Source organism: Cololabis saira, chromosome 22 (genome assembly GCF_033807715.1).
Source record: "Cololabis saira isolate AMF1-May2022 chromosome 22, fColSai1.1, whole genome shotgun sequence".
In the NCBI taxonomy this organism is placed as follows: domain Eukaryota; kingdom Metazoa; phylum Chordata; class Actinopteri; order Beloniformes; family Belonidae; genus Cololabis; species Cololabis saira.
The window spans coordinates 27,241,628-27,266,003 of NC_084608.1; the positions used below are offsets into that span (position 1 = coordinate 27,241,628).

General features: G+C 41.8%; 1 protein-coding gene across 1 annotated transcript in view; it reads left to right on the top strand.

Annotated features, from left to right (window-relative positions):
* Positions 1-12,797: 12,797 nt before the first annotated feature.
* The window catches only part of LOC133423081 (cadherin-10-like), a 39,429-nt gene continuing 27,850 nt past the window's right edge, over positions 12,798-24,376 (top strand). Inside the window, exons 1-2 of the mRNA XM_061713187.1 lie at positions 12,798-12,942; positions 18,368-18,705. Coding sequence (XP_061569171.1) covers positions 18,496-18,705 — 210 coding nt within the window. The 5' untranslated portion in view covers positions 12,798-12,942; positions 18,368-18,495. The remainder of the gene's footprint in view (positions 12,943-18,367; positions 18,706-24,376) is intronic.

Genomic DNA, 24,376 nt, shown 5'->3' on the forward strand with positions numbered 1-24,376 from the left:
CCAGGTAGTAAATGTATTGTTACAGAGAAATACATCATCAGTGAGTGTTTCCAAGTCATCAGGGTGAAGGATACATGTTCTATGAAATAGAAATAACAAAAATGTTTTAAAAAAAGCAGGAATGGCTTTATTTATAATAGCCTCCCACTTCATATGCCGCCTGCTGCTTGTCCACGCGCATGCAGCAGTTTTCCACAAAAAGAAGTTACATAACCAAAAAAAAAATCCACTACAGGAATAATAACTACAAATAAAACGATATGTGGGTCGCCCCGGTGTGGAAATGAGAAAAAGCCGAGATCAGCAGTGTCCTTCATATCATCTATTCATAAACGGACATGTTTTCAAAATAAAACCGGCACACAAATATAAAAGGTGGCCGAACTGAAACATGTCAGTCTATCCAGCAGTTTCCTGAGTCATTTGAGGTCGTTTATGCTTTTTCCTTAGCTGTCGAGCTTTGAGTAGTGTGCACAAAGCTATACACACATGTATATATATAAGCTATTTAGAAAAATATTCAAGTCTTTAGTGACAGTTCGGGAAAAAAAGGAGAGAAAAATGTGTTAAAGCGTCAATACCTCCCTTCATGCGATGGCAGTTCATGGATGTGTGAGGTATAGAAAACCTTCGATTAGCACAGCTTTTTGAAAAGTAGATATATTCATAGGGCATTGGAGAGCCTTTACAGTACAATCACAATGTGCTCTGAGATGGAATAAAAGAGTAAAACACATGTATGATCACCCTAAAGCATAAAACACTCATGGTTTTGAAATGTATCACAGAGCGACTGATCCTACCACTCTTCAGTCCTCATCGAGTGCTGGGCCAACGCCTTTTCTCCAGACGCATCCTCCAGGCCTACCTGGCCATCCTCCGAGGCTACATGGGATAAGCGCTATAATCCATGCAGTGTGTTCTGGGCTTTTTCCAGCTTTCCTTTCCATTTGGACACCTCTATAGGGGGAGAATCCTGATCAGCCATACCAGCTGGCTCCTCCATTACAAAGGATGAACCTAGTTTTCCTCCGAGTCCTTTTCATCCCAAATATTATTTGATATCAAAACTAGTAGAATAATTTAACCGTTTCTTGTCTTTAAAACAAAACATTTTTTTGTTTCCTTCTACAACCCAAATCAACTTAGTAACTTGAATGATTTGAACTGAAACAAAGCATCAAAGACCAACTCTACTGCTGTGCATCTCTGCTGAAAAATGCATAGACCAACGCATGTCTTGGGTTGTTTTTTTCTCAGGTAGATCTCTTAAACTCTCCTTAAACTCAAAAATCTACATGGGAGCAGCTCAATGCATTCGGGCATGTTGACAGGATTAAGACAACCAGCTGATGTTTGGAGCAGGATCAGAAAGAGGGGATTTGGAATGTCACCTTATTGTAGTGAAGGTGTTTGCATGCCTGTGTGATGCAAAAGGCTACGCCCCTGACACATGTAGAGCTTCCTTTTGTCCTTGGGGCTGAAAAAAAGCAGACTAAATGCACTTTTTTTTAAGTATTTCACCTAGAGAAAGGTTACCCGAGCCCTACCATGGGGAGGGTCTTGGTTGTGAGCGCCGGGCTTTTGCTCTTGGGATCCAGCGGGGCTCAGCATCAACGAGCAACATGGTTTCGTCCTCCTGTGGACTCAACACCGGCAGGACAGCCCATGTGAGTCGGTAAAACTGGGATTTAGGAGCCGACAGTGTTGCCACAAGTTCATGCTTCTCATGAACTAGTTCAACGTTCATTTCACATAGTTTAAAAATGAATAGTTCACGTTCATAGTTCACCATTTTCATTTTGAACTAGTTAAAATTCAGTTCATTTCAATATTTTTAGGTGAGAAGTACGAATGAAACGCCACCCTATCCTAAAACTGTTCACTGTATACAATCATGTATTGTCCTAGTGGCTTTTCAAATTTACTCAGAGCCTGTAAATCTCCAACAATGTAGTCCATTATCAGTTTGTCTACCTGTTGCTGGGAAATCAAACCCCTGAAGGTGCAGCTTTAACTCCACATGACGTTTCAAATGTGAAGTTGACGAGTTTTCTCAGCGCAGGTTGGACATCGTTTGCACAGAAAGGTTAGATTTTTACCGTCAGACTCTTTGGGAGACGAGCCGAGGGCGTGGCCCCTTGGCCTGCTGAACATTCATTTCCAGATATCGCAGAGTCTTGGACATGAGTGGGGAAAGGTTGAAGCGGGAAATCGACAGGTGCAACAACTGCAGTACTGTGGACTGCTAAGAGAGATTTGGGCCAAATGGCAATGCTGGTTGTCCTATGTTTCTACCCCCTTCTACAGTATGGTCACTATTTGAGGGTAACAATAATCCGAACAGAAGCGGCTGAAATGAGTTTCCTCCACAGGGTGGAGCGACTCTCCTGCAGAGAAATTCAGTAATCCAGGAGGTCAGAGTACTGCTCCTTTTACGTCAAGAGGAGCTGAGGCGGTTTGGAAATCGGGGAGGATGTCTTTTGGAAACCTCCCTGGGGAGGTGTTTCAGGCATGTCCAATTGAGAGAAGTGCCCGAGGCGGATCCAGGACGAGCTGGAGAGGTTGTATCTCGGCTGGCCAAGGAACACCTCAGTATCCACCCAGAGCGACTGGAGGAGGTGCCTGGGAGACGGAGATCTGGAAGTGAAGCTAATTCCAAACACCTTAGCACATATTGTTCTGTTTCATGATGCTATTTTCAGTAATTTCATGATAAAATAAATATTTTAAGTAAAATTCAAAAATCAATGTCTGCAGCTGTACAAAAAAACATTCCGCTATGGTGCCAACGTTGTTAATAAAAGCAGACATTTTGTCTGCTGAGCACCTCCATAGCAAGTGTTCACAGCCTGAAAAAACTGTCATCACTTTGGCTCTGACAGAAGCGTCCCCAGGGCTTTTCTTGTGAATCCAACACTTGTTCCTGCACACAAACTCACACGAATGTTCAGAGGGGACTATTACCCACCAGTGGTGGAACATCATTCTATATTTCTGTTGCTTTAAATTAATCTGTAGGAATGTAAATGTATATACTTGCTAATGTATATTGCATGTGTGTGATGCAGTGGAACGCTGTCTTAACACAACAGTTGGACAGTAGCCTACAGATTTCCCAGAATATGTCACCTGATGTTTGTCTCTCATGTAATCAGTGATCACTGTGCATATGTGGCTGACATATTTCCTTTGAGAAGCTTTTAAAATCAGTGCCTCCTCCCAGGCAACATAAATAATTTTGTTAAAACGAACCAAGTCTGGTAGCGGGTGCATTAAGGACAAACTCTGGGTCCCACTGGCTCTTTCAACTGCAATCAAAGTCCAAACAAATGCAAATATGAGGAAGACTATTCAGTGCAACTTCAAAGTTTGTCCATAAGTCAGTGTGAACAGCAGCGACTGCTGTGAGCCACAGGAAGACTAGACTGAGACAATATTTTTAATAATAATGACTGCAAGTGGAGGAACTCTCCTTTGACAAGGACTTGAACCTTTGTTGTTAATCTATAGCGTTATTGATGAAGACAATCTGTGAACATTTTGACTACTGGGCTCCAAAAGCAAATCAGTCTCCAATGACACCCATGTTAAAATGTACAACACATTTACAACCTGATTTACAAACATGTACATGACTAAATTTCACAACCATGAGAACTGTAACAAATGTGTATGCATCAGGTTAATTTTATAAAGCTACAGTACAATTTAATGGATAACCGTGAGCGTTGTCTGTTGACTGCTAGCTGGCTACAGTTAAAGACTGGCTACCATCACTTGATCTACTCACCATTGTCTTTTCTAAAATTCTCAGAATGAGGTTTTTCTGGCCATGCTAACCAGGTTTTTTTTCTCCCCACTGTCGCCTCATGCTTGATCAGGAAGGAGGATTGCACCAAAGTAAGGATTTGATAAAATTTAATTTATGTATTTCTGAGCTAAGCTGTTTTTTTTAGGTTTTTTTATGTCTTGGCCTTACATGAATGTCCATTACATGGGTTCAGTGTTTCCGCTAGAAAAAATTGTCACCGGACAATGTGACCGGCAGGGTTTCAATTTACCGGACAAATGTTTGAAATTCCGGTCACATAGCCTATATGAATATATTGAGGTTAAAAATAAATCATATGCAGTAGTACGATATCAATGCAAGTCATTTAATAGTATTTTTATTGAAAAACAGGGTATTTAAAATAAAATAAGTCCCGTCAATTGACTCGAGAGCGTAACTTCAAAAAATAAATAAATATTGCAGAAGCTTGCGCGTACTCTACGCCGTAGGCTCTGCGTCGGTGCGACGCGGAACCATAAATCAACGCACACGTGGATGTCGGCGCCGCAGCTCCGCTTTCTCCCGGCTCCCGGCACCGAGGCTCGGCGTGTCCCTCCGCGGTACTCACGGGGACTCTAGTCCCGCAGCACCAGTGAGTATTTTCACCGGACATTTTGACCGGAGAGATTATAAAATACCGGACTTCGGCATATTTTACCGGACAAAGTCCGGCAATTACGGGACAACGGAAACCCTGCATGGGTTATTGTCTATTTGCAGTTTGTCAGTTTATACCAGGTTTTACTGTGCAACTTGCTGAAACATTTGCAAAGTTTGTTCCCTTATGTGCATTTCCCTACAGTTTTGTCCTATTTGGTACATGATGTGACAAGGGAGAAATCCGGTGACCAAAAAAAAAAAAAAAAAAAGTACTCAACTACAAAAACCTAAGCTTTGAACAGCTTTTGGATGTTTCATTTGAACACATAGTAATGAATGAACTTGCATTTGATTTGTATATAAAGGCAGAGGAATGTTAGGCAGAACCGTTTATGTGTCACATTCCAAATTACAAAATATGGCCTTGAAGAAGAATATGACAAGTCATTAAAAAAAAAAAAATCAAAAGAAAAATTTAAAATGTTTTTAAAAAAAAGGCTGTGTTTAATAAAATAAGAGACATTCCAATACCGATTTTAATTCCTGGGCTTTGGGGATCTCCGTTACCAAGTACAAATCTGATACGATAGTTATGTTTATGTATTTGTTTTATGAAAAGACAATTAATTTTTTAATTAACATCAAATAAATAGTAGTAAATAAAGAACAAAACATAAAGTGCAGACAGAAATACGTCATATAAAAATGGATTTATACTTTTGCCATTCAAACACAATTGAGATCCAAAGATGAATCGTAAAGCTGACTTCCTGCACTTTTCTTTTAACTGTCATGAAATATGTTCAGCCAGTCTTAAACTGTTTGAAAAGGGCACTTTCACAGATGTATTTCTGCCTTGGGAAACTGTCCGTGGTTCCAGAGATTCTATTTAGACCTGAAATCCAACATTTCCAATGACCAACAGGGCCTGCCCACCTAAGAATATGACGTTTGGGTCTATCGTTTCCTTTGGAGAAGTCTTTCGGCTGCAGCACAGCTTTCTGTCCTCCTTGACTTCATTAACTTGTGCTTTTTCATGTGATTGCTTCTTAAATGCTTAATAAGGTTTGCACATTTTTTTATTACATCAACATCCTTTGGAAACCACCATCATGTTCCAATTTCCATTGCACATTAAAGCCATATTTCCAGTAAAACTCTAATGCCAATTAGTTCGTTTGTTTTTTTTGACAACTTATTTGCAAAAAATCGGGAGTCAGTTTATATCAGATGATCCATAGAGGTAAATACTTGAGTATCCTAATACCATAACCAAGTGGCAGTTTTGGTACAGTTTAATCTCTTATTTATTGATTGTGCCACAGGAACCAACTAATCATGTAATCTGAATGTTTAGTCGCTGTGAATATCAGGCCTTTACTGATTTGGGATCACATATTTTTCTTGAGCAGCTGTGAACAAATTTTGCGAGTTAACACTTAATCAACTGTTCTGCAATCAGACAGAAAGGATCTGACATCTGGAAAGTAACAACTGCGACGACCACCAAACTTTCATAAAATAGGGATCTCTAGCAAATGTGTGACATGATTGTTAATTTACCGCTCTTCTCTCGACTGAAGCAACAATTTTCTCTAAATATTCTCGTCATTCAGCTATTGAACAGGAAGAGTTTGACACCTGATGCGCTCCCTGCCAAATGCTATATCTATGGTACATGTAATTTAGATTTAGAAAGTTGGGCTTTATTTCTTTCTTCTTTCTGCTGTAAGTAAAATTCTTGCTGACAGATATACCATGAATATTGTGTTCGCTAAATAATTCTGTTAAGGACAAAGCAGACTCAAACAGCAAAGTCACCAGTTGTAGTTCCCAGAAGGGCACTGATCCTGAAGAATAATGTCTGGTAAGTTCTTAATGTTCTCCGTTTTATCAGAATTACTGAACCAAGTTCTGTCTTCTCAATAAGCCTAAAATACCCCCATCACCAGGCAGCCAGTTGCTTAAAACACTCATTAATATTTGAGATGTGCTGACACTTATTTCTAGACTTCTTGGTAACACGGTTTCCACAAATGAACACAAACTGATACCTCAAATATCTTCTTATTAATTAAGCATTAGAAGACACAGTACTGCTTGTTCTGGTTTTAAACTATTTGAAAAATCTTGCTATACATGTATAAGAAATAAAAGGTTTATTAGATCTTATTTAACTCAGTTTCAACTGAGTGTTACATATTTATTTCACATGTCTCGATATATAGTAGGGTGACAACATATTAGAGACCGCTTGTTTTATTGTTTAATCAGAGGTTTAATGATGTCCAGATTTAATTTCCAGGCTCTTTAAGATCCAGACAGGAGATCCAGGCCCTCTTACACCTAAATAGACTGCGGTGTTAATTAATATAATTTCAATAGTCTGTGGGGCAATCAGCTTAAAAATAGCTAAATCTGTGCTCTGTTCTGAGAAATGTCACAGAAAACACAGATTTTTGCTGTTGGAATAATTGTGTTCATGTCTTGTTTTTTTGTTTGTTTTTTCTCATTTGTGTAGATTTTTTATCTAGCCGTTGACCACTGTATATTATGTGTGTATATATATATATATATATATATATATATATATATATATATATATATATATATATATATATATATATACTGTATATATTAATAAGGTGACCAAAAAATGTACGACGGAGTATTAGGGCCAAACAAAGACAAAAAAAAATGGAAATTACGAAAATAAAGTCGTAGAATTACCAGAATAAAGTCATAATATTGTGAGAATAAAGTCGTAATATTACGAGAATAAAGTCGTAATATATAATACAATATATAAATATAACTTCACAAGATATTCCTCATTTTAACACAGGGAGAAGATGCTCTTCCTGTTCTCTTAAATTACCACTTTATTCTCGTAATATTACGACTTTATTCTCATAAATTAACACTTTATTCTTGTAATATTACGACTTTATTCTCGTAATGCTACGACTTTATTCTCGTTATGTTACAACTTTATTCTCGTAATATTACAACTTCATTCTCGTAATATTACAACTTTATTCTCATAATATTACAACTTTATTCTATTACGACTTTATTCTCGTAATGTTACGACTTTATTCTCGTAATATTACGACTTTATTCTCGTAAGATTACGACTTTATTCTTTTACGACTTTATTTTCGTAACATTATGACTTTATTCACGTAATTTCGATTTTTTTTTGTCTTAGTTTGGCCCTAATACTCCGTCGTAAAAATGAACAAGGTCATCAAACATTTATTAAAAAAAAAAAAAGGTCTCAACATATGTAAAAGTACTGAAGACTGAAAGTAGAAGTACAAAAGATGCTGAAAGTGAAGGCAACCCCAGTGTCAATGGTAACCGGAGCGCGTGGGGCTGTGACCAACATGACAACATAAAATCTGTGCCAAATCACACACAAAGCTGAAGTTGCACTTGGTTGAAAGACTCAGCAGGCAGGCTGGGTGGGAACCACTGGAGGGAAAAGCCAGAGGAAGGTATTTTCTACTGGCAGGAGAGGCATCTGACCAATAAGCGGTGAAGGCATTGCTTGAAATGATGCATTAAGGCAGCAAGCAAGAAAAACAAGTGAGCAAGGTGGAAAATTCTGCAAGTTTACAAACTTATCAATTGATCTGGACCAGAACAAACACATTAAAATGCTAAAGCGTTCTAAAAGTTAACTGGCTGGGTCCTCGTGGAGGTTATAGATCCCTTGTAGCTACTTCCAAAACATGAGAATACATTACTTACTCCATGATAATTTGTAGGATATAAATTATACAGATAAATACAATATTTTACTTTGGATATTAAATAAATTTGTCATTCCTGACTGTGTACATTTTGGGAATAAGCTAATAATTTTCTCATTAAAGCATAATGTTGATTTAAATTTAAAACATTGAATATGCAGAGATTTGTGAAAAGAAAGATCATCTTCACACTCAGATCTTCCCTTTCTAGGTGGTAAAAGAGCTTCGTAGAATTGCTCAAGCAAGCAAAAACAGCGGCGATGTGAGCTGGCAGTGCCCACTTGACGTGTCATTGCCACACAGAGAGCCGTATCAATAACCTATCGGAGTCTGCGGTTGTTCAGGAAGCACAGCAAACAGTGGGTAGACATCCGAATCTGAGCGTCCCTCTGGGACGCCGAGGGAATCGCAGAGCTAATCAGCGGGAGCCAGGACTGTGGAGGTGAATGCAACCGCGACGCCCCGGTGACGCTGACGGGAGCCGACACTGGGAATTGGAAGAGGATCAGGAGACACTCTTTACTTAAGGAAGCTGTTTTACAGCCTGGAAGGCTCTGATTGAATGTAACGGACTCTTCATCAAAAGGATAAGAATAAAGAACAAAAAAGAACAATGTGAATTTGGAAATCTTTTTTAGCCTTGGGAGGCTTGTGAGGTGAAGAGAAGATATGTCTTGCTGTGTTCATAACATTGCAGGAAACATATACGCCTATACTTCCTAAAGCAGTTTGGTGCAGTGCTAACTCTTGTTCTCTGATGATTGTTCAATTGTTTGGACTGTTCAACAACACAGTAATTAACGTCCTGGGAGTTTAAATAGCAAGTAAATTAATACTAATTCTGTGCAGAGACGTACAAAATTGCTTCCGTCTTAGTGGCTTGTTAGCAACGAACACCGCACAGACTAAACGTGTGCACATCCATCCGCTAGACACTTGGAAGCGGCACCTCTCCTCCCCCCCGGTCATTCATTCAAGTGCGGGACAAAAACCAACACATGTGCACATGTGTGAACAAATACAAACACACGCGTACTCCTTAATCTCCCCGCGCCATGAACCCAACAAGGGGGTGAATTATGAAGTGTGAGGACTTGGCTGGGTATCAGAGAGAGGGTACCTCGCCGCTCATTTGGATGTTAATTAGTTTGGCGTGTTTGCATTTTTATTTTTCCTGGTGTAAAGAGTTGGAGCTGATAATCATATTCACATTGATACCAGGAGAGAAAACTGGAGTTCAGATGAGATTGGACTGTGAAACTGCTGCTTTTTCTAAATTATTCATCAGCGGTGCAGCCATGAGTGGCATCCCAATGCATCTCAGAGTCACTTCATCAGAGTATTTATCTGGTTAAAAGGAAATTAGGTGGACAAATACAGAGTTTTTATGATCTTTGCCTTCATAAACAACATGGATTTTAAATAAAACAATCAACATGTAGTCAAAGTGTATTCTTTGAGGTTTCACAAAAATATGGTTTTTACCATTTCATTATTGCAGCTATTTTATCCATAGATTTTAATACTTGGATGAAAAACCTTTGCAGTCAACGACTGGAGCCAATGGACATCATCGAACCATCGCTGGAGATGCTTTGACAGACCTTCACTGCAGACCCTTCAATAGAGGGTCTGCATTGACGTCACTTCCCCACTGGACCAGCCCCCTTACTCGCACTGAGTGGCAAAACATCAGCAAAAATGGCTGCAACTAGGGGAGGAGAGGGGATAACAGCAGATTATCGGCTTAAATTAAAGGCAGTTGGACCTGACAGTGACTCGTACAGTTACCCTGAAGAACCAGTGGTCAATCCATCCATCCATCCATTGTCCGCCGCTTATCCGTTCCCGGGTCGCGGGGGCAGCAGTCTCAGCAGAGATGCCCAGACTTCCTACACCCCAGACACTTCCTCCAGCTCTTCCGAGGGGAGTCCGAGGCGTTCACAGGCCAGCCGAGAGACACAGTCTCTCCAGCGTGTCCTGGGTCTTCCCCGGGGTCTCCTCCCGGTGGGACATGCCTGGAACACCTCCCTAGGGAGGCGTCCAGGAGGATCCGGTACAGATGCCCAAGCCACCTCAGCTGACTCCTCTCAATGTGAAGGAGCAGCGGCTCGACTCCGAGCTCCTCCCGGGTGACCGAACTCCTCACCCTATCTTTAAGGGAGCGTCCAGCCACCCTGCGGAGGAAGCTTGTATCCACGATCTTGTCACGGTCACTACCCAAAGTTCATGAACATAGGTGAGGGTAGGTGCGTAGATTGACCGGTAAATCGAGAGCTTCGCCTTTCGACTCAGCTCCTTCTTCACCACGACGGTCCGGTACATCAACCGCATAACTGAACAAGTGGTCCATGGACATTAATATTTGGCCACAAATCGTTTCCTGATATTTGTATGTACTTAATTTCTAAGCCGGGTAAATACACGAAGCAAAGCTTGAAGGCATACAAAAGTCTTGACGCTTGGTCCGACTTCAAGGCAGGATTCGTTGTAGAAATTAAAGTGATGAGGACACCGAACTTTATGATTTGACCGTTTAACGTTAGCTACCCAAAAATCCAACATTACCTGATACAAAATGGGAACCACAAATCCACGTTTCGGTGCCTGGAATCCAGTTGTTTCTGCGAATTGCAGCAATCCATTTGTCTTTCTTAAGCGTATTTTTTGGCAGTCTGGAAAAATATAACTCCGTATAACTTTCCAGTTGCTCAAACTGAAAGTTTACGCTGCCACTCAGTCTTTCTGCCACTCAGTGAGCATAACCCGCTGTGAAGTCGCATCTGTGATGTCATGCGCATTCCCTCTTTTGCTATGTGTCTGTAGGCCGTTCTGTCTTCAGTTTTGTGTTTGGATGAATGTTAGAGGGTATAACCCTGCACACCTCAGAACCCATCTTACTTCTTTCAGCAGTCACATCATCAGCTCCCACCAGTGGGCCCTTCTAACTAGTAGCCACAAAGGCCCATACCATAACACTGACTCCTCCATGTTTGGCACATGCTTTGGATCATGAGCTTTCAATTTCCCTCTGCAGACATTTCTCTTCCAGTCTTTCTGACACAAGCCTATCAAAGGAAGCTGAGTTCAGAACACGGGAGACTTTTTTAGATTTCTCTTTAATCCCTCCAAGGTTTCCAGTGCTTTGCACCTTTTCTGAAAGGCATCTCTTGACGGCCAATTTTGTCAATAATACACGAGACATCTCCAGAACAAGCTGGCCAATATATGGATTTGCTGTATTTCCAGCAGAATGACGGCCTCCCACACTTCTGTTTAGACCTCCTCGGACTTCATGTGGACACTTCCAGTCAAACAGCTGCCCAATGCCAACTCACCACCCGATATCAACTCCAGACCTCCAGTCTGCTGCATTTTCCTGTAAGTGATGAGAAACTGGGCCACACCCAAATGATCTACTTTACCTTTTATATGAACAAATAATTCTGAGCCATGAAAATAAAAGCACTTGGATTACAACGGGCAGAAATCCCTAAATGATGAATATTATTTGGGAGCAAAAGAAAAAAAGAGCAAAATGTTTTCACTTTTACATTCAAATCCATTGTGGTGGTTATAAAGACAAAAATCTCCTGGTATTGTCTAAATACTTGTGGAACTAATTGTATATGTTAGAGATGGATATCGGCATCAGAGGATGAATCACCGCTCCCACCGTCTCCTGCTCGAGCATCAAATACCTCCATGATACATCATCCCCCTTTCTGTTCCCCTCAGCTGAATTGAAACGTTACACCACTCTTGATAGCACACATTGTATGGAGACAGATTGATATGCATCCAACATGTGGCGCTGTAATGAGAAGGAATGACGGAGTGGCTGGACTGCGGCTGCACCTGCCACAAACTGCTGGCCAAGTCAGCGGGACGAAAGATGAAGATGAACAGGACAAAATGAGACCTCCCTCCCCACGCTGGCTCCTCACTGGGTGGCTGATTTACAAGTTATGGCCCTTTTCTCCTTCATTCTGCTGTCATTGAAAGAAGATTAGACGGGGCCAGATTGCTTCAGACATCAGAAACCATACAGTCGATCCGTCAGAGCAGTCGCCTCTTACGTGAACGGCTTTCTGGATGAATTCAGGGAGTCCATCCTCTTCCTCAGCCTCTAACCTCCCAGTTTCTCTCTTCCACACTCAACTGATGCTCACTGGGATGCAAGGGCACTATTTTCTCCCTCCCCCCCCTCCCGCTTCTTCTTTTTTGGCCCTTTTCTCATTTTTTTTTCTCTTCCTCTCCCTCCCCCTTTCCTTTTTCTTTATCGGTAACTTGTGAATGGCAGCCAATCAGCAGCAGAGTCGCCTCAGCTTCAGCCTCAGTGACATCCACCGCCAGAAGTGATGCACTGCTTGAAAAGGAGAGAGGAGGGGACAGAGAGGGAGGAGGAGGGGGAGGAGAAAGAGAGAGACACACACAGAGAGACACAGCGCGAGAGAGAGGGAGATGAGAGAAAGAAAGTGTAGAGGAGGAAAGGGGAAAGGAAGCAGAGAGCGAGGAGGAGAAATGGAGCGAGGGAAGGGAGAGAAAAGTGTGGAGTGAGGGAGGGAAACGAGCGCACACTCACTGGCTCACACACACACACTCGCACCAGCTGTGCTGTTGTCAGTCCTGGAATGTAAGCACTGCCGTGAGGAGTCCGATCCTCCACCGCTAAGCACTGCTGAGGAGCAGGAACACAGGACTGTGCACTCAGCGACACAGATGGATGCTAAGCTTTGAAAACCAAAGGTAAGGGCTTTTTCTGATTAATGTTTCAGGGCAAATTCATATTTTGTCCGCCTCCAGACTCCCAGGGATGATCTGCTCCTTGCACTGTGACAAAGCCGGCCAAAGGCAGCTGCGAGGACATCTCGTGAAAAAAGAAGTGCTGGAAGTTCAAAGAGGCTGAAAACAGCCACTGAAGTCGGAAATGATTAAAACGAGTGCTTTAAAACTGACTTGACTGTGTCTCATGATGCCAGGAACTCCGAGCAGTTTTCTCAATCACCATCTTCTGAAAACAAATTAAAAATCAACACTCATTAATCACTGAACTTTCTGCCATTTTCAGCATCCGTCAGCCTCGTTTCATTCATTTCTGAGACACCTGTACCGCAGCGGACATGCAACTTTAAAGGTTTCTGCCGGGGAGACAGGCGAGCATCAACTTTGCCAGCCATCCTGCTACGTGCGGCTCCTCTCTCGCCCATCACCGTGCACATGTGCAGCACAGATGACTCTCTGTGCACGTCTGAGCAACATTTTCAAGCGTCTGAGCCGAGCTCGTGCGTGTGTTTGTGCGTCTGCTGAGAGGCAGAGAGGGAGAATCGCACTTCTGATGTGCTTTGGACACGTTTGATGGAGAGGCGCTGTACCGTTCCTATCTCTGAAAACGCTTCAAGGTGTTTATCGTTGTGTTGGAAGACCGGGCAGCACTGTTATAACCTATCTCCACGGGCTTCACAGCACAAACTTAATCCAGCCCTGACTTGATTTTTTTGGGGGTTTCTTCTTTTTTTTTCCCTTTCAGCCAGGCTGCTGAGTACTCCGTGTGCTGCCTTGCTTGCAGATGACTCTACAGGCGGCAAAGTGATATATGCGTGCATTTAGTGGCACGCTCCAGGTCTCCCATGTAACACCATTATTGTTTAGTGCAAATTAGCTACTAACACGCTCCTTGTCATATGTAGATTGACCTCTCAGCATTAAAATGAAAAGAGGTGGAAATCCATTCTCCCACACAGGCTAAGAGGCTCTCACAAGCATCCACACGGCGGCTTTCACAGGATTAGACATGAATATTTATTGAAAAACACCATATATAAATGTGAGGAAGTGGTACGCAGGGAGAAGGGAAATAAAGTGCATGAAAAGTTAGTGAGGACATGTCAGTGTGTTTGAGTTAAATTTGTCAGTTCTTCAGGGAGCGTGTCATCTCTCGAGGTTTGGCCCCAGTAGTTGGACAGACTTCATTACAGCCCTGTTAAAATGCATACACCCTCCTGCAGGCAAGCAAACACAAACCATGCAGGGCTTTTCCCTAAATACTACATATGTTGGATTTTGTTACCCTTTCACTCAACATACCCTTTTCAAAAATACCCCCCCCCACCCCCACCCCTCCAGCACTGAACCCACAGTTGCTTCTCCACAAAGAGAGAAAAGAAAGTGTGCACCGTATCACAAAATTGCTTTGAGGATTTGAAAACATGAGTAAAGGCTGCTGAGGTCTGGCGAGGACTGCAGCCGCTCCGGCTGACTTGGGAAGGTCTAGGGCTCCACCAAGTGGAGCCTCGGACAGGTGCTGCATGCGCTGCATCAACGCCCATCATGCCAGATTTACACCCCCCTGCGTCCGTGCAGGTCTGTCCGTACCAGCGAGTAATCACCGCAGCCACTCAAAGTGCCAGTCAAAAACAACGCCGGCTTCCAGAACACAGTTCGGGGCATTATGGTCTGTTTTTCCCCCCCTGCATAAGTAATGCAGCCGCCAGTCATGATTGTGGGATTGGAAAACAAAAAACAGTGTGCAGAGATGACCAAGACATCACGCTTGATGACCTTGTCAACTTCCTGTGCAACCCCCCCCACCCCAAAAAAAAAGAACCTCACCTCTGCCCTGCTTTATCAATGACGCTTAATTTATGAACTTGTTGGAATTTGAAATGCCAGGACATAAGGCTAAAATTAACAACATTTGAAAAGAAGCAGTTTCAAAAGAGAGCTGATTAAACACGGGGGGGGGGGCTAAGGTTTTGAACAGCTGATGTTTAATTATGTTGTCCACTGAATTCATGTTTTTATATGAGTTTTATGATAATAAATGTGTGATGGTCATAGTGAGCTGCACTCTTCATGAGACTCCTATCATTGCTCATATGCTTCTACTTTGGCTCTCTGGATGACATTTCTTTGTATTTAATTGCTTTGATATCAACGTGACACGGGCCATGCCGTTGATAACATTTAAAAAGAAAAAGAGAGAAAAAAAATTCAGCTACTTATAGTAGCAAAAGTCAATTTTCAGGTTAATAGTCTCCGATGTGTGGAGGATTATCAATTTATCATGCCTGTGAGACCCCTAAAGGAGGTTTACCAACCCGACTGCTACAGCGTACCACGCGTATAATTATTGTTTCCCTGAGAATCCACAAAACTGCTTAGTTGCAGAGCTCAGTGTGTTGTTTTTAAAAGGGAGGGGGGGCTTATACATTCAATTTTGGGATGATTGTGCATGAAAATTCATGCGGACCAATGTGCAAGGCTGTGCTTTTCGAGGAAGCGCAGCCTGATGAACAGCTCGTTTATATCTGATCAAAGATATTCTTATTCAGCAAAACAAGAATGTATAATTTGCAGATTAGAGAAATGGAGCACGGCAGAGCAGTTGCCAGCCAGTGTCTCTTTGCCAAGATTAAGAATAACAGCCACAGACAACACTTAAAAGCACGTTTAATAATTCTTTCAGCTCCCGTCCATGTGTTTTAATGCCAAGCCATATAACCTGGGAAGTTATTTTAATTCTAAACAACTTTTTTATTCTTTTTTTCATTGCACCCTAGTATTTACCAGGGATGAGTTGAGATATTTCAGCTGGCGTCTATAGGAACTGGCACGGATTTGGGGGTGCTCATTCATCCTTTAATGGAGTGTTTGGAAGTATTCTGAAAAGAAACAGTGGCCTAATGCTTAATAGGCGCGCCACATCAAAGATTAATATCAAGAATGCTATTAAAACTCAAGGACAGGCTGGAATGATAATTAGAAAATGCAATCACAGGCATTAGACCAGATTAATTGCATGGCGGTGCGTCCTGATTTTGAACGTGCCACTCTTACGCCACATTTCATACCAGAAAACAGCCTCACATAGAAAAACAGCACAGATCTACAATTTAAATCAAAATCTCCATTTCATCTCTTTTAAATAACTCGGCGGTCCGGCAACATTTACATCTAGTTTTCCCCAGTTCGGGTTCAGGCGACAGCGATGTTTAAGGAACAGTAATTTAACACCACAGTCTGCGACTGCTCTGATCATTGGTGCCATTTGAAAAATACCTCTTCATATTCTGGAAGATGTCTCTGATATTATTCTAACAGATTAAATTAAGACAAATTGCGTGACTTGCAAAGGATACACACAATGACTTGTTTTTAATTGCGATTAGCTTCACGCTTTGTTTTTCTATTCAAAGGATTACATTTTCTTCGACTTGGCACTTTTCTTCAATCAATGGAACTATGATACTAATTTGTTCATAGACAGTAGCAGATCCTTTGTTCATGCGACTTACTCCACTGACACGAGTGTGGTGTTTAAAAGCTCTGAACAAAAGCAGAGGAGCTGGCTGTTTTGTGCGTTCAGAAGCATTCCCTGAGGTACACGCTGAATGCTTGTCAGGATAATTCTCGTACTCCAGCCTTCACGCAGGAACCCGGCGAAATGGGTTCTATTAGAAAGAAAGGAGAGATTTATTGAGATTAACTTTCAAAAGACCATAAAATATGCATGCACACCCAAATTATCTATCAGGGTCAGTCCTGCTGGGGACACGGCCTGTGTGAGGTATTGGAAGAAGACTGCCAATATCATAAAACAGCTTATCTCAGGCACAAAGCTCCACGGATACCCAGGGTGCTTTTGGCAATTCACTACATGCTGAAATGGATTTTCTTCTTTTAGAGAACATTGTAACATCTTTTGGGAAGAAAAAATAAATAAATCAATGAAATTACCCATCAGTAATGGACCCAAAAGAACAAAAAAATGAAGTGGAGTTAAAAATTGAGGTAGTGTGGGGGTGATGGATGAGATGGGGAGGAAAGAAGAAGAGGAAAAAAAAGACACTTCCATTTAGCAAGGCAAACTATTTGCCCGCGTTACAGGTTCTAACGTAGGTGGGTACTGGGGCTGGATGAGAGTGAAGAACCCAAAACTAAAATTTGACTTTGTTAACAGCGTGTTGAGGTGGTGTCTCTTCCTCACGTCAGAAGCACTTTGCCCTGAGACACGCGTCCGCGAGGCTATTTAAACATGCTCAGTGGCTTTGAAGCACTTACTAATGCAACTTATTAGAGGTGCTACTCATCCTTATTAAATATGCTTTTTTTTTCTTTAAGCACTTTTACCTTTATACTGCAGTTCACTGTCTTCTGCATATTGATTCAGCAGAGGTTTTTTAGGCCCTTTCAGACACAACCCCCCTGATTTTATCCGAGCTTGGGAGCCGCACTTTGAGCAGCTGAGGCGATGGCAGCGGCGCGGGGTCGACGTCCTGCCCAGGGACCCTTGAGCAAGCTGGGGCTCGATCAGGCAACCCTCTGAGGGCAACGGACCCTCTTTACTGCAATCTCAAGACTACAGGCAGCTTCTGATGAATAAGTCACGATGAACTGAGATGATTTCCGTAAGATGTTGTAATGAAAGTGAAAGATCAGTGCAAGAGAGAAAAAAGTGTGTAAGAAATTTGTTATGTACCAACAGTAGAAGTGTTCGTCACAAGGCCCAGACACAGAACCATAACAGCATTTTAATACACGACGAGGACCGTGAGTGTTTAAACTTAATTGGAATTTGACATTCACTCCGGCGGTAATGTACCCAGAGTGTTGCAGTTGTTTGATGATACATTTATACTGCAATAGCTTGAAATTCTTTATATGCAATGCTTTTCCCCCCTCAATCGTTTATCACTTCCTTAGAAGTTGGTCTAATGAGTTCTGCTGCATTTGCTTTACAACCTTTCTTATTACTGGGTAATTTTTAGTTCATGAAAAATATATACCTACGTAGGCTTCTAAATAGCGTTCAAATAGTTGTTACTTCATTAATTTTTGTTTCATCGTGGCTACATTTAAATTTAACATTGGGTTTGCTGGTCTTAGACAAGCTCTCACCGGCAAATTAAAGTTTTTTAAGCTCACTGTTGCATGAAGAAAGCACATGGAAGCCTTTCCTACTGGGTGATTCATATTTCTTTTTCGCTGCTGCCTCCATGAAGCACAAACTGAAAAATGACACAGCACTGAGTAAATTTGCCTGGAGCGTCTGTGTACACAAGCATTCCTGCGGTGTAATCTGCTACTTCACCGGTTCCTCTACCATGCTAGGATATTAAGATGCAATAAGTGTGATTATGTCCCTCTTAACTGCAGTTTCCTTTCTTCACAGGGGCTTGGAGGACATCAGCAAAGGAATACAATGTCTGTTCTGATGACACGACCTTCCAGTGTTCATCCTCTCAGACGTTTATCTCCATAAATCTGAATTCAGTCTGGACGTTTCCCAGCTTGGATACCATGAAACCGAATCAGGCTCTGCTACTCCTGATGCTCTCCATCCTTTGGCCCAGTTCTGCCCTTCCTTTTACAACTGGGAATATTGGGAATCTGTTTGGGATGCCAGATAGTGATGGGAAGATTCTTCAGCGTTCCAAACGTGGATGGATGTGGAATCAATTCTTCCTGTTGGAGGAGTACACGGGAAGTGACCATCAATACGTCGGGAAGGTAAGGTTTCCAAACACATTATCTGTAGACTAATTATAGAACGGTTCAGCCTGGTGAGCTGGTGTTTGATGTAATTGGTTGGAGATGGATGGGCTGCCAGAAATCTGGCTGGAAGAGGCTCAGTTAACGGGAGCCATCAGATACACATGACTGCAAACAAATGCTCTCTTCCTCTACTCCACAAAGTAATCCACAAAGAACATCTACTACTAAATCTAAAGTGAGTTTCACTGTTGAACAGTGGACAGCTGCCATTCAACATCAAAAAAGAGAAAAAAAGAAAATGCCATGAGCAACTGTGGGCAGGAATCTTAAAAATAACATCAAACTTGGCAGAAAAAACTCCAAAAAACTCTTTGAGGATGTTCATGGGCAAGGCATCACAAGACAATACAAATGCTAAGGTAGAGTCAAAAAACGACCACAACATCCCACCTGCTGGTCAGTAACTGGAATCTCACTTACCTAACATATTTGCAGGGTTGGGTCGTGTCCTTCGCAAAGTAGCCTGAAACATCTATCTGCCACTGTTTGAAGATTCCTAACCAGAAGGTGGCAAGTGGGACTGTGTCTAGCTCACTGTCTAAATCCTGTAGCAACTCAGGCCGCCGGTCCTTCCGCCAAATGAATCGGACCCTTTCAGATTCACTAACCAGGTCATCAGACTGTTGCCTCGGCTGCTGGGATCTGCCAAGAGACAACCATCTTACTTCTGGGTTGAGTCCCATGCAAAAGTAAGATTTTTTGCAGTTCCTCAACTGGCCACAAAAGCGAGTCAATTTCCACCGAGCCTCACGTTAAAATGTCCAAATTTACACCACAGATACAGTAATTAGCCTAGTTGAAAAAAAACCTTTCGGTCTCAATTGTTTGATTGCACATCCATGATAACTCAGAAGGGTGAATTTCTTTGTAACACACCAAGAGAATTTAAAGACAGCAGTACATTTATTTTCTAATGATTGATTGGCAGTCGGCTCGGCCAACGGCCTAGCCGTTATCACTTCCTCATACGCAATTGTCATGCTACTGCGCTTAGCGAAGCAATCAGCTATTAATCCCTCGTCGGCTTAAGGCACCAGTCATGAAGATTTCCCCATCGAATCAACATGTGAAACAGAATATCGTCCGGTAAACGTCTGCTGGCAGCTCTGGAGGTATTTTGATGGGGACCGGCTGAAAGAGCTAGTACCAACAGATCATTTTCATTGACCAATGATGGGCTCCCGATGATGCTCCCGTCCCAGAGTAGTATGAAGAAATAGATGCCTCAAATCCCCCCTCAGAAACCAGTGGGCTGCGTGACCTAATGCTTTGTCCACCATTTCTACTTTCTCCACTGAGCCAGTGGTGACTGCAGGCTTGGAGGAGCTCTGCTAGTCCTTGTTTCAGCTCCAAGAGCACTTGGATGTTGATTCTGTAGTGACATTTGAAATGAAGATGGATGGGTACATTTGATCGAAAGTGTCCTAACATGAGTTAGTGTCATAAGTTAGCATGAGCTATGGCAGACTAAAACAACTAACCCTTTGGTGTCTGAGCCGGACACCAAAGGAGACATCAATTCTGTGTACAAGTATGACACACACTACTGCATGCACAAACAAACACACGGATAGGCACAGACGGAATGATCGATAACGGGTCAAAGCCAGAACAGAGGAGTGCTTTTGATATCAAATTTAAAAACAACAACTCCCTTAAGATACACTTCTACTAGAGAGTTCCAGAACAATGCCGCATGTCCCCATTCACGCAGATCAGAGAGGCTCCTGTCAGCTCGCTTGTGCCAACGCCACGAAGACAGGTGTGATGGCAACGCTTCGGTTATCAACTCGGAGGGAAATGAGGTGACTGTCGACAGCCAATTTTCTCAGAGGAAGCTCGCTTTCATCACACACCTCATTCTCTGGAGTAAACAAGTGTCTTGTGAGAGGTTGAGTAGGGGGATGTGACAACTTCTTTCGCAGACACCATCATCCTGATGTGGATGAGGAGAAAGGAACACCAAGCAATAAATGGAAAATAGAGAGAAGGAAGAAAACATATCAATCACAAAGGCCAATGAAATTCACCTTGAGCTGATCCGTGATAATGCAGCAAAGCAAATGCTAAGTATAAATGGGGCCATCCGCCGGCACGTCTGTAACTGGTGAGACGTGGCTTTATTCTCCACTCTTTGATGCCTTTTGGCACCCAACCTCTGTGGCACTACAGCAATCAGATTCATCAGCTCCACACGCTTCTGGTGTCCAATACCATTTACTATTAAACTGTCAGAAAAACATGAGGCTGTAATAAAATAAGGGTGGGGGAGGGCAGGAGAGCTATTTTGTTTGGAAAAGAAGCTGTGGCGATGCGCATCACGAAATCCATCAGATTAATTTTTGGAGTTTTAGCAACAGAGATGGAGACGGAGACCGATAGAGCAACTTTATGAATAAAAAGCATGTTAAAGTCTTTATACAATGAGATTCAGAGTATAAATGTTTTCATATAAGGAGTCTTTCAACAGCAGAAGATGTGCAGCATTTCATTTATCTAAATGGTATTTTAGAGTTTCTCGCTTCTTGTAAATATCTTCAAGGAGACATTTTATGCATTTTTGTTTCAAGTTGATACAATTTCCTGAGGTTTTAGTCAAATGTCTCTAAGCAAAGGAATATGATCCTATAGCTCCATTTACAAGCATGTTTCCTGCTCTGTTCATAACAGGGTGTTTTAGGGGGTGGAGCTAGTAACTAAACTTCACTCCACCCTCCACTTCCGTACGATACGCCAAGTACAGAAAATCCACATTAAATGCAGTATGTGAGGTTTTCCATGATTTTCTCCTCCCAGTCCAATGACCGTACCCTATAGGCCAGCTGAAGTCTTTAACATTTGAGATTACTATCAAATAATCCATCTTTCCATGTTTTAGGCTACCAATCTGAGCGCTAAACATCTATTTATTTCTTTTTTTAACAAGTGAAGGGCATTTTCTTGCTTGCCCCAATCACCTGCCGACTATTTCATGATTGATTCTTTCAACGGAGGACTTCCCAGATGGTTTTGAATAACAAACTGTGTACCAGGTTGCTGTGATCATGCATGCAAAATATCGGTGGGTCCGTTTAGAGTGACAAATCAAATGGAACAGGGCCTTACTAGCTCCTGTTTTCCCGTTGGTTGTTTTAATTATATAAATAAAAAGCCAACCAATCAATAAACTCATTGTGAGATAATTGATTGGTAGGAGTTTGGAGGATTTGTTCTAGTTGTACTTAAAGCAACTCTGCCAAGTGTTCCCTAGGCCCAGAATTATACAATGATTATGTAATTTGTATATAATTATGTAATCATGAACAAGTCTGAAGGAGGAAAAGAAAAAGATGAAGAGAGAAGGAAGGGAGAGAGCAAAAAGGAGAGAAATAAAACAAGTGAGCAAGAAAGATGCGGGGAGGACTCTCATGCCCAGCACACAGCCATCAAAGCCTTGATGGTCTTCCAAATAAAGATCACTTAATAGCCCTTTGCAGTGCACTGTGGGAAATCTTGTTTATTTCACATTCAATCAAAGCTCTCCAATCAGCCCACACACGCTCGCTGGCTGTCACTAGTGGTTGAGTTCTTGATTATGGCAATGAAATTTGATGTAAAGAACGGTCCCACCCTTGCAAGTGCTTTAGCTTAACGGGGAAAGAAAACAGTGCTGTACTGTTTTGTAACAATAAGTGACGACTGCATATCACATTGTTTAAAATAACTCTAAATAATACTGACACCTCACAGGAGGAGTGAGACAAATAATTAGTCATTCAGTCATTTAGAGTTTTAGTACTTACCCCGAGTTCAGTCATTTCCTCTGTATAAAAAACACATCTTATAGCATTCTCATTCCCCATGCAAGTTCATATAATTTGAGTGCAAATCTCATTTTAACTGACTTTCACGGGGGCCATTAACGAGTGTGAGCACTCACTGTCTGCAGCTGTGGTGCCCTACTTCTTAATCAGGGCTGTGAAGTGTGAACACTTGCAATGCTGAGCAACACAACGGCAAACTTTGGATCCGGGAGCATTCGATTGCTGTGTTTGAAGTAAACTAAATCCTGTTAAATTCTCGGTACACTGCGTTGTGCCGAGCCATGTAAACAAAGTGTGCTGGCCTAAATTAAAATATTCAAGGTAGCTTACTTTGTTGTGTTAATATTTGGACAATAAGGAGCCTTGGGAATTTGGAAGGCCTTGTTCAGTAGATGTCTGCATAAATTTCCTGCAAGGAACGGAAAATATGAAGAACATTAGAGATACTGTAGGCTATAACTTTAGCCTGCATATTGCACATTATAACACAGGGCTCCGGTAGTAAAGAAATGTAGCCTAGGTCTTAAAAAACGCAGGGAGAGAGAAGAAAGACTGATTATTCAGTATCCGTTCGGCACGCTATTTTGCTATCTCCTTTTTGCAGCAGCAAGCAATGCTTACCAGAGACCTGACAAGAATTGCCAATGATTTTGCTGCTTTACTGACAATTCCTCAGTGTTTGTGCAAGGCGATTTAACTCATCAAGGCTCTCTTCTGTGCTTCTGTTGTAAGGCCTTGAAAAGGCTGTGTTTGTGCTGCAAGGCCTAGACAGGAGAGCCACTAAATCTCTTCAAATATATCGTGGTGCTGCTTACATTTGGTTTTGTAAAGGCTGCGTGGAAAGACTTAGTGCGTACTCGGTCAAAAGTATGAAGCCATCTTTTTGTTCCAAATTGTACAAGCTGATCTAGGTTTATCCCACATCTTAGTTGGAGAGTTTTACATACTTTGACTCATGGAACAATTGCTCCTGGCACGTGTTAACGGAAATCCTTCAGCTTTGTTTCTACATTTTAAATAAGCACATTACACCAAATGAATTGAACTTGTATGTTTTTTTTTTGTGAGATATCCCTGTAGAGTATTCCTGGGGGGACCTTTATGCTGGCACAGTGACTCACTGATTAAGATGAATAGGAGCTCTATTATTTTTAGACATCATGTTATTTCATACCAACATTGTTTGCTTGTGCACAATCGTTCCTCATTTGCAGCACCACTCAGTGAAAAACCTATATCGCTGGGGGAGAAATGTTTTACCCATATGATTAAGAAGGCAACAACATGCAGACCCAGTAATTGGTGCATGAGGTACAGGTCTGGAGGCTTCCAACAAGACTGAGGCATAAACTGCAAAGTTAACTGTAAAAATTCTTATTATCTTGCAGGCATCTTGGCTGCATAAGGTACAGGCTCCTCCGATGGCTCCTTGTTTGTTTGTTTTTTTCTCCTGAGATTCTTTTTAAGGACTAATAACGAAGACTGGGAAATATGGTAATGATTAGATAAAAACTAGAGGAGAATATAATCAAAAGCTTTACATAAATGCAATCGCTGCAGTCTGAAATTGTCCTGGCTTAATGATTACAGTTGCAGCACCAAGTGACTTTGAAAAGTTCTGAACAGCAGTGATGAAATGCATTCTTTTTAGGTCATTGGAAAGTTCTGGGCTGCATAGTAAGCTGACCTCCTACGATGATTTACATTAATAAACAATGTGTTTCAAAGTACAACTGGGTGAGCATGGAGGGATGAGACTTTTTATTCTTTCATTTATAAGGGAGAAAATGCTCATATCGTAGATGTAAACTTCATTTTAATAC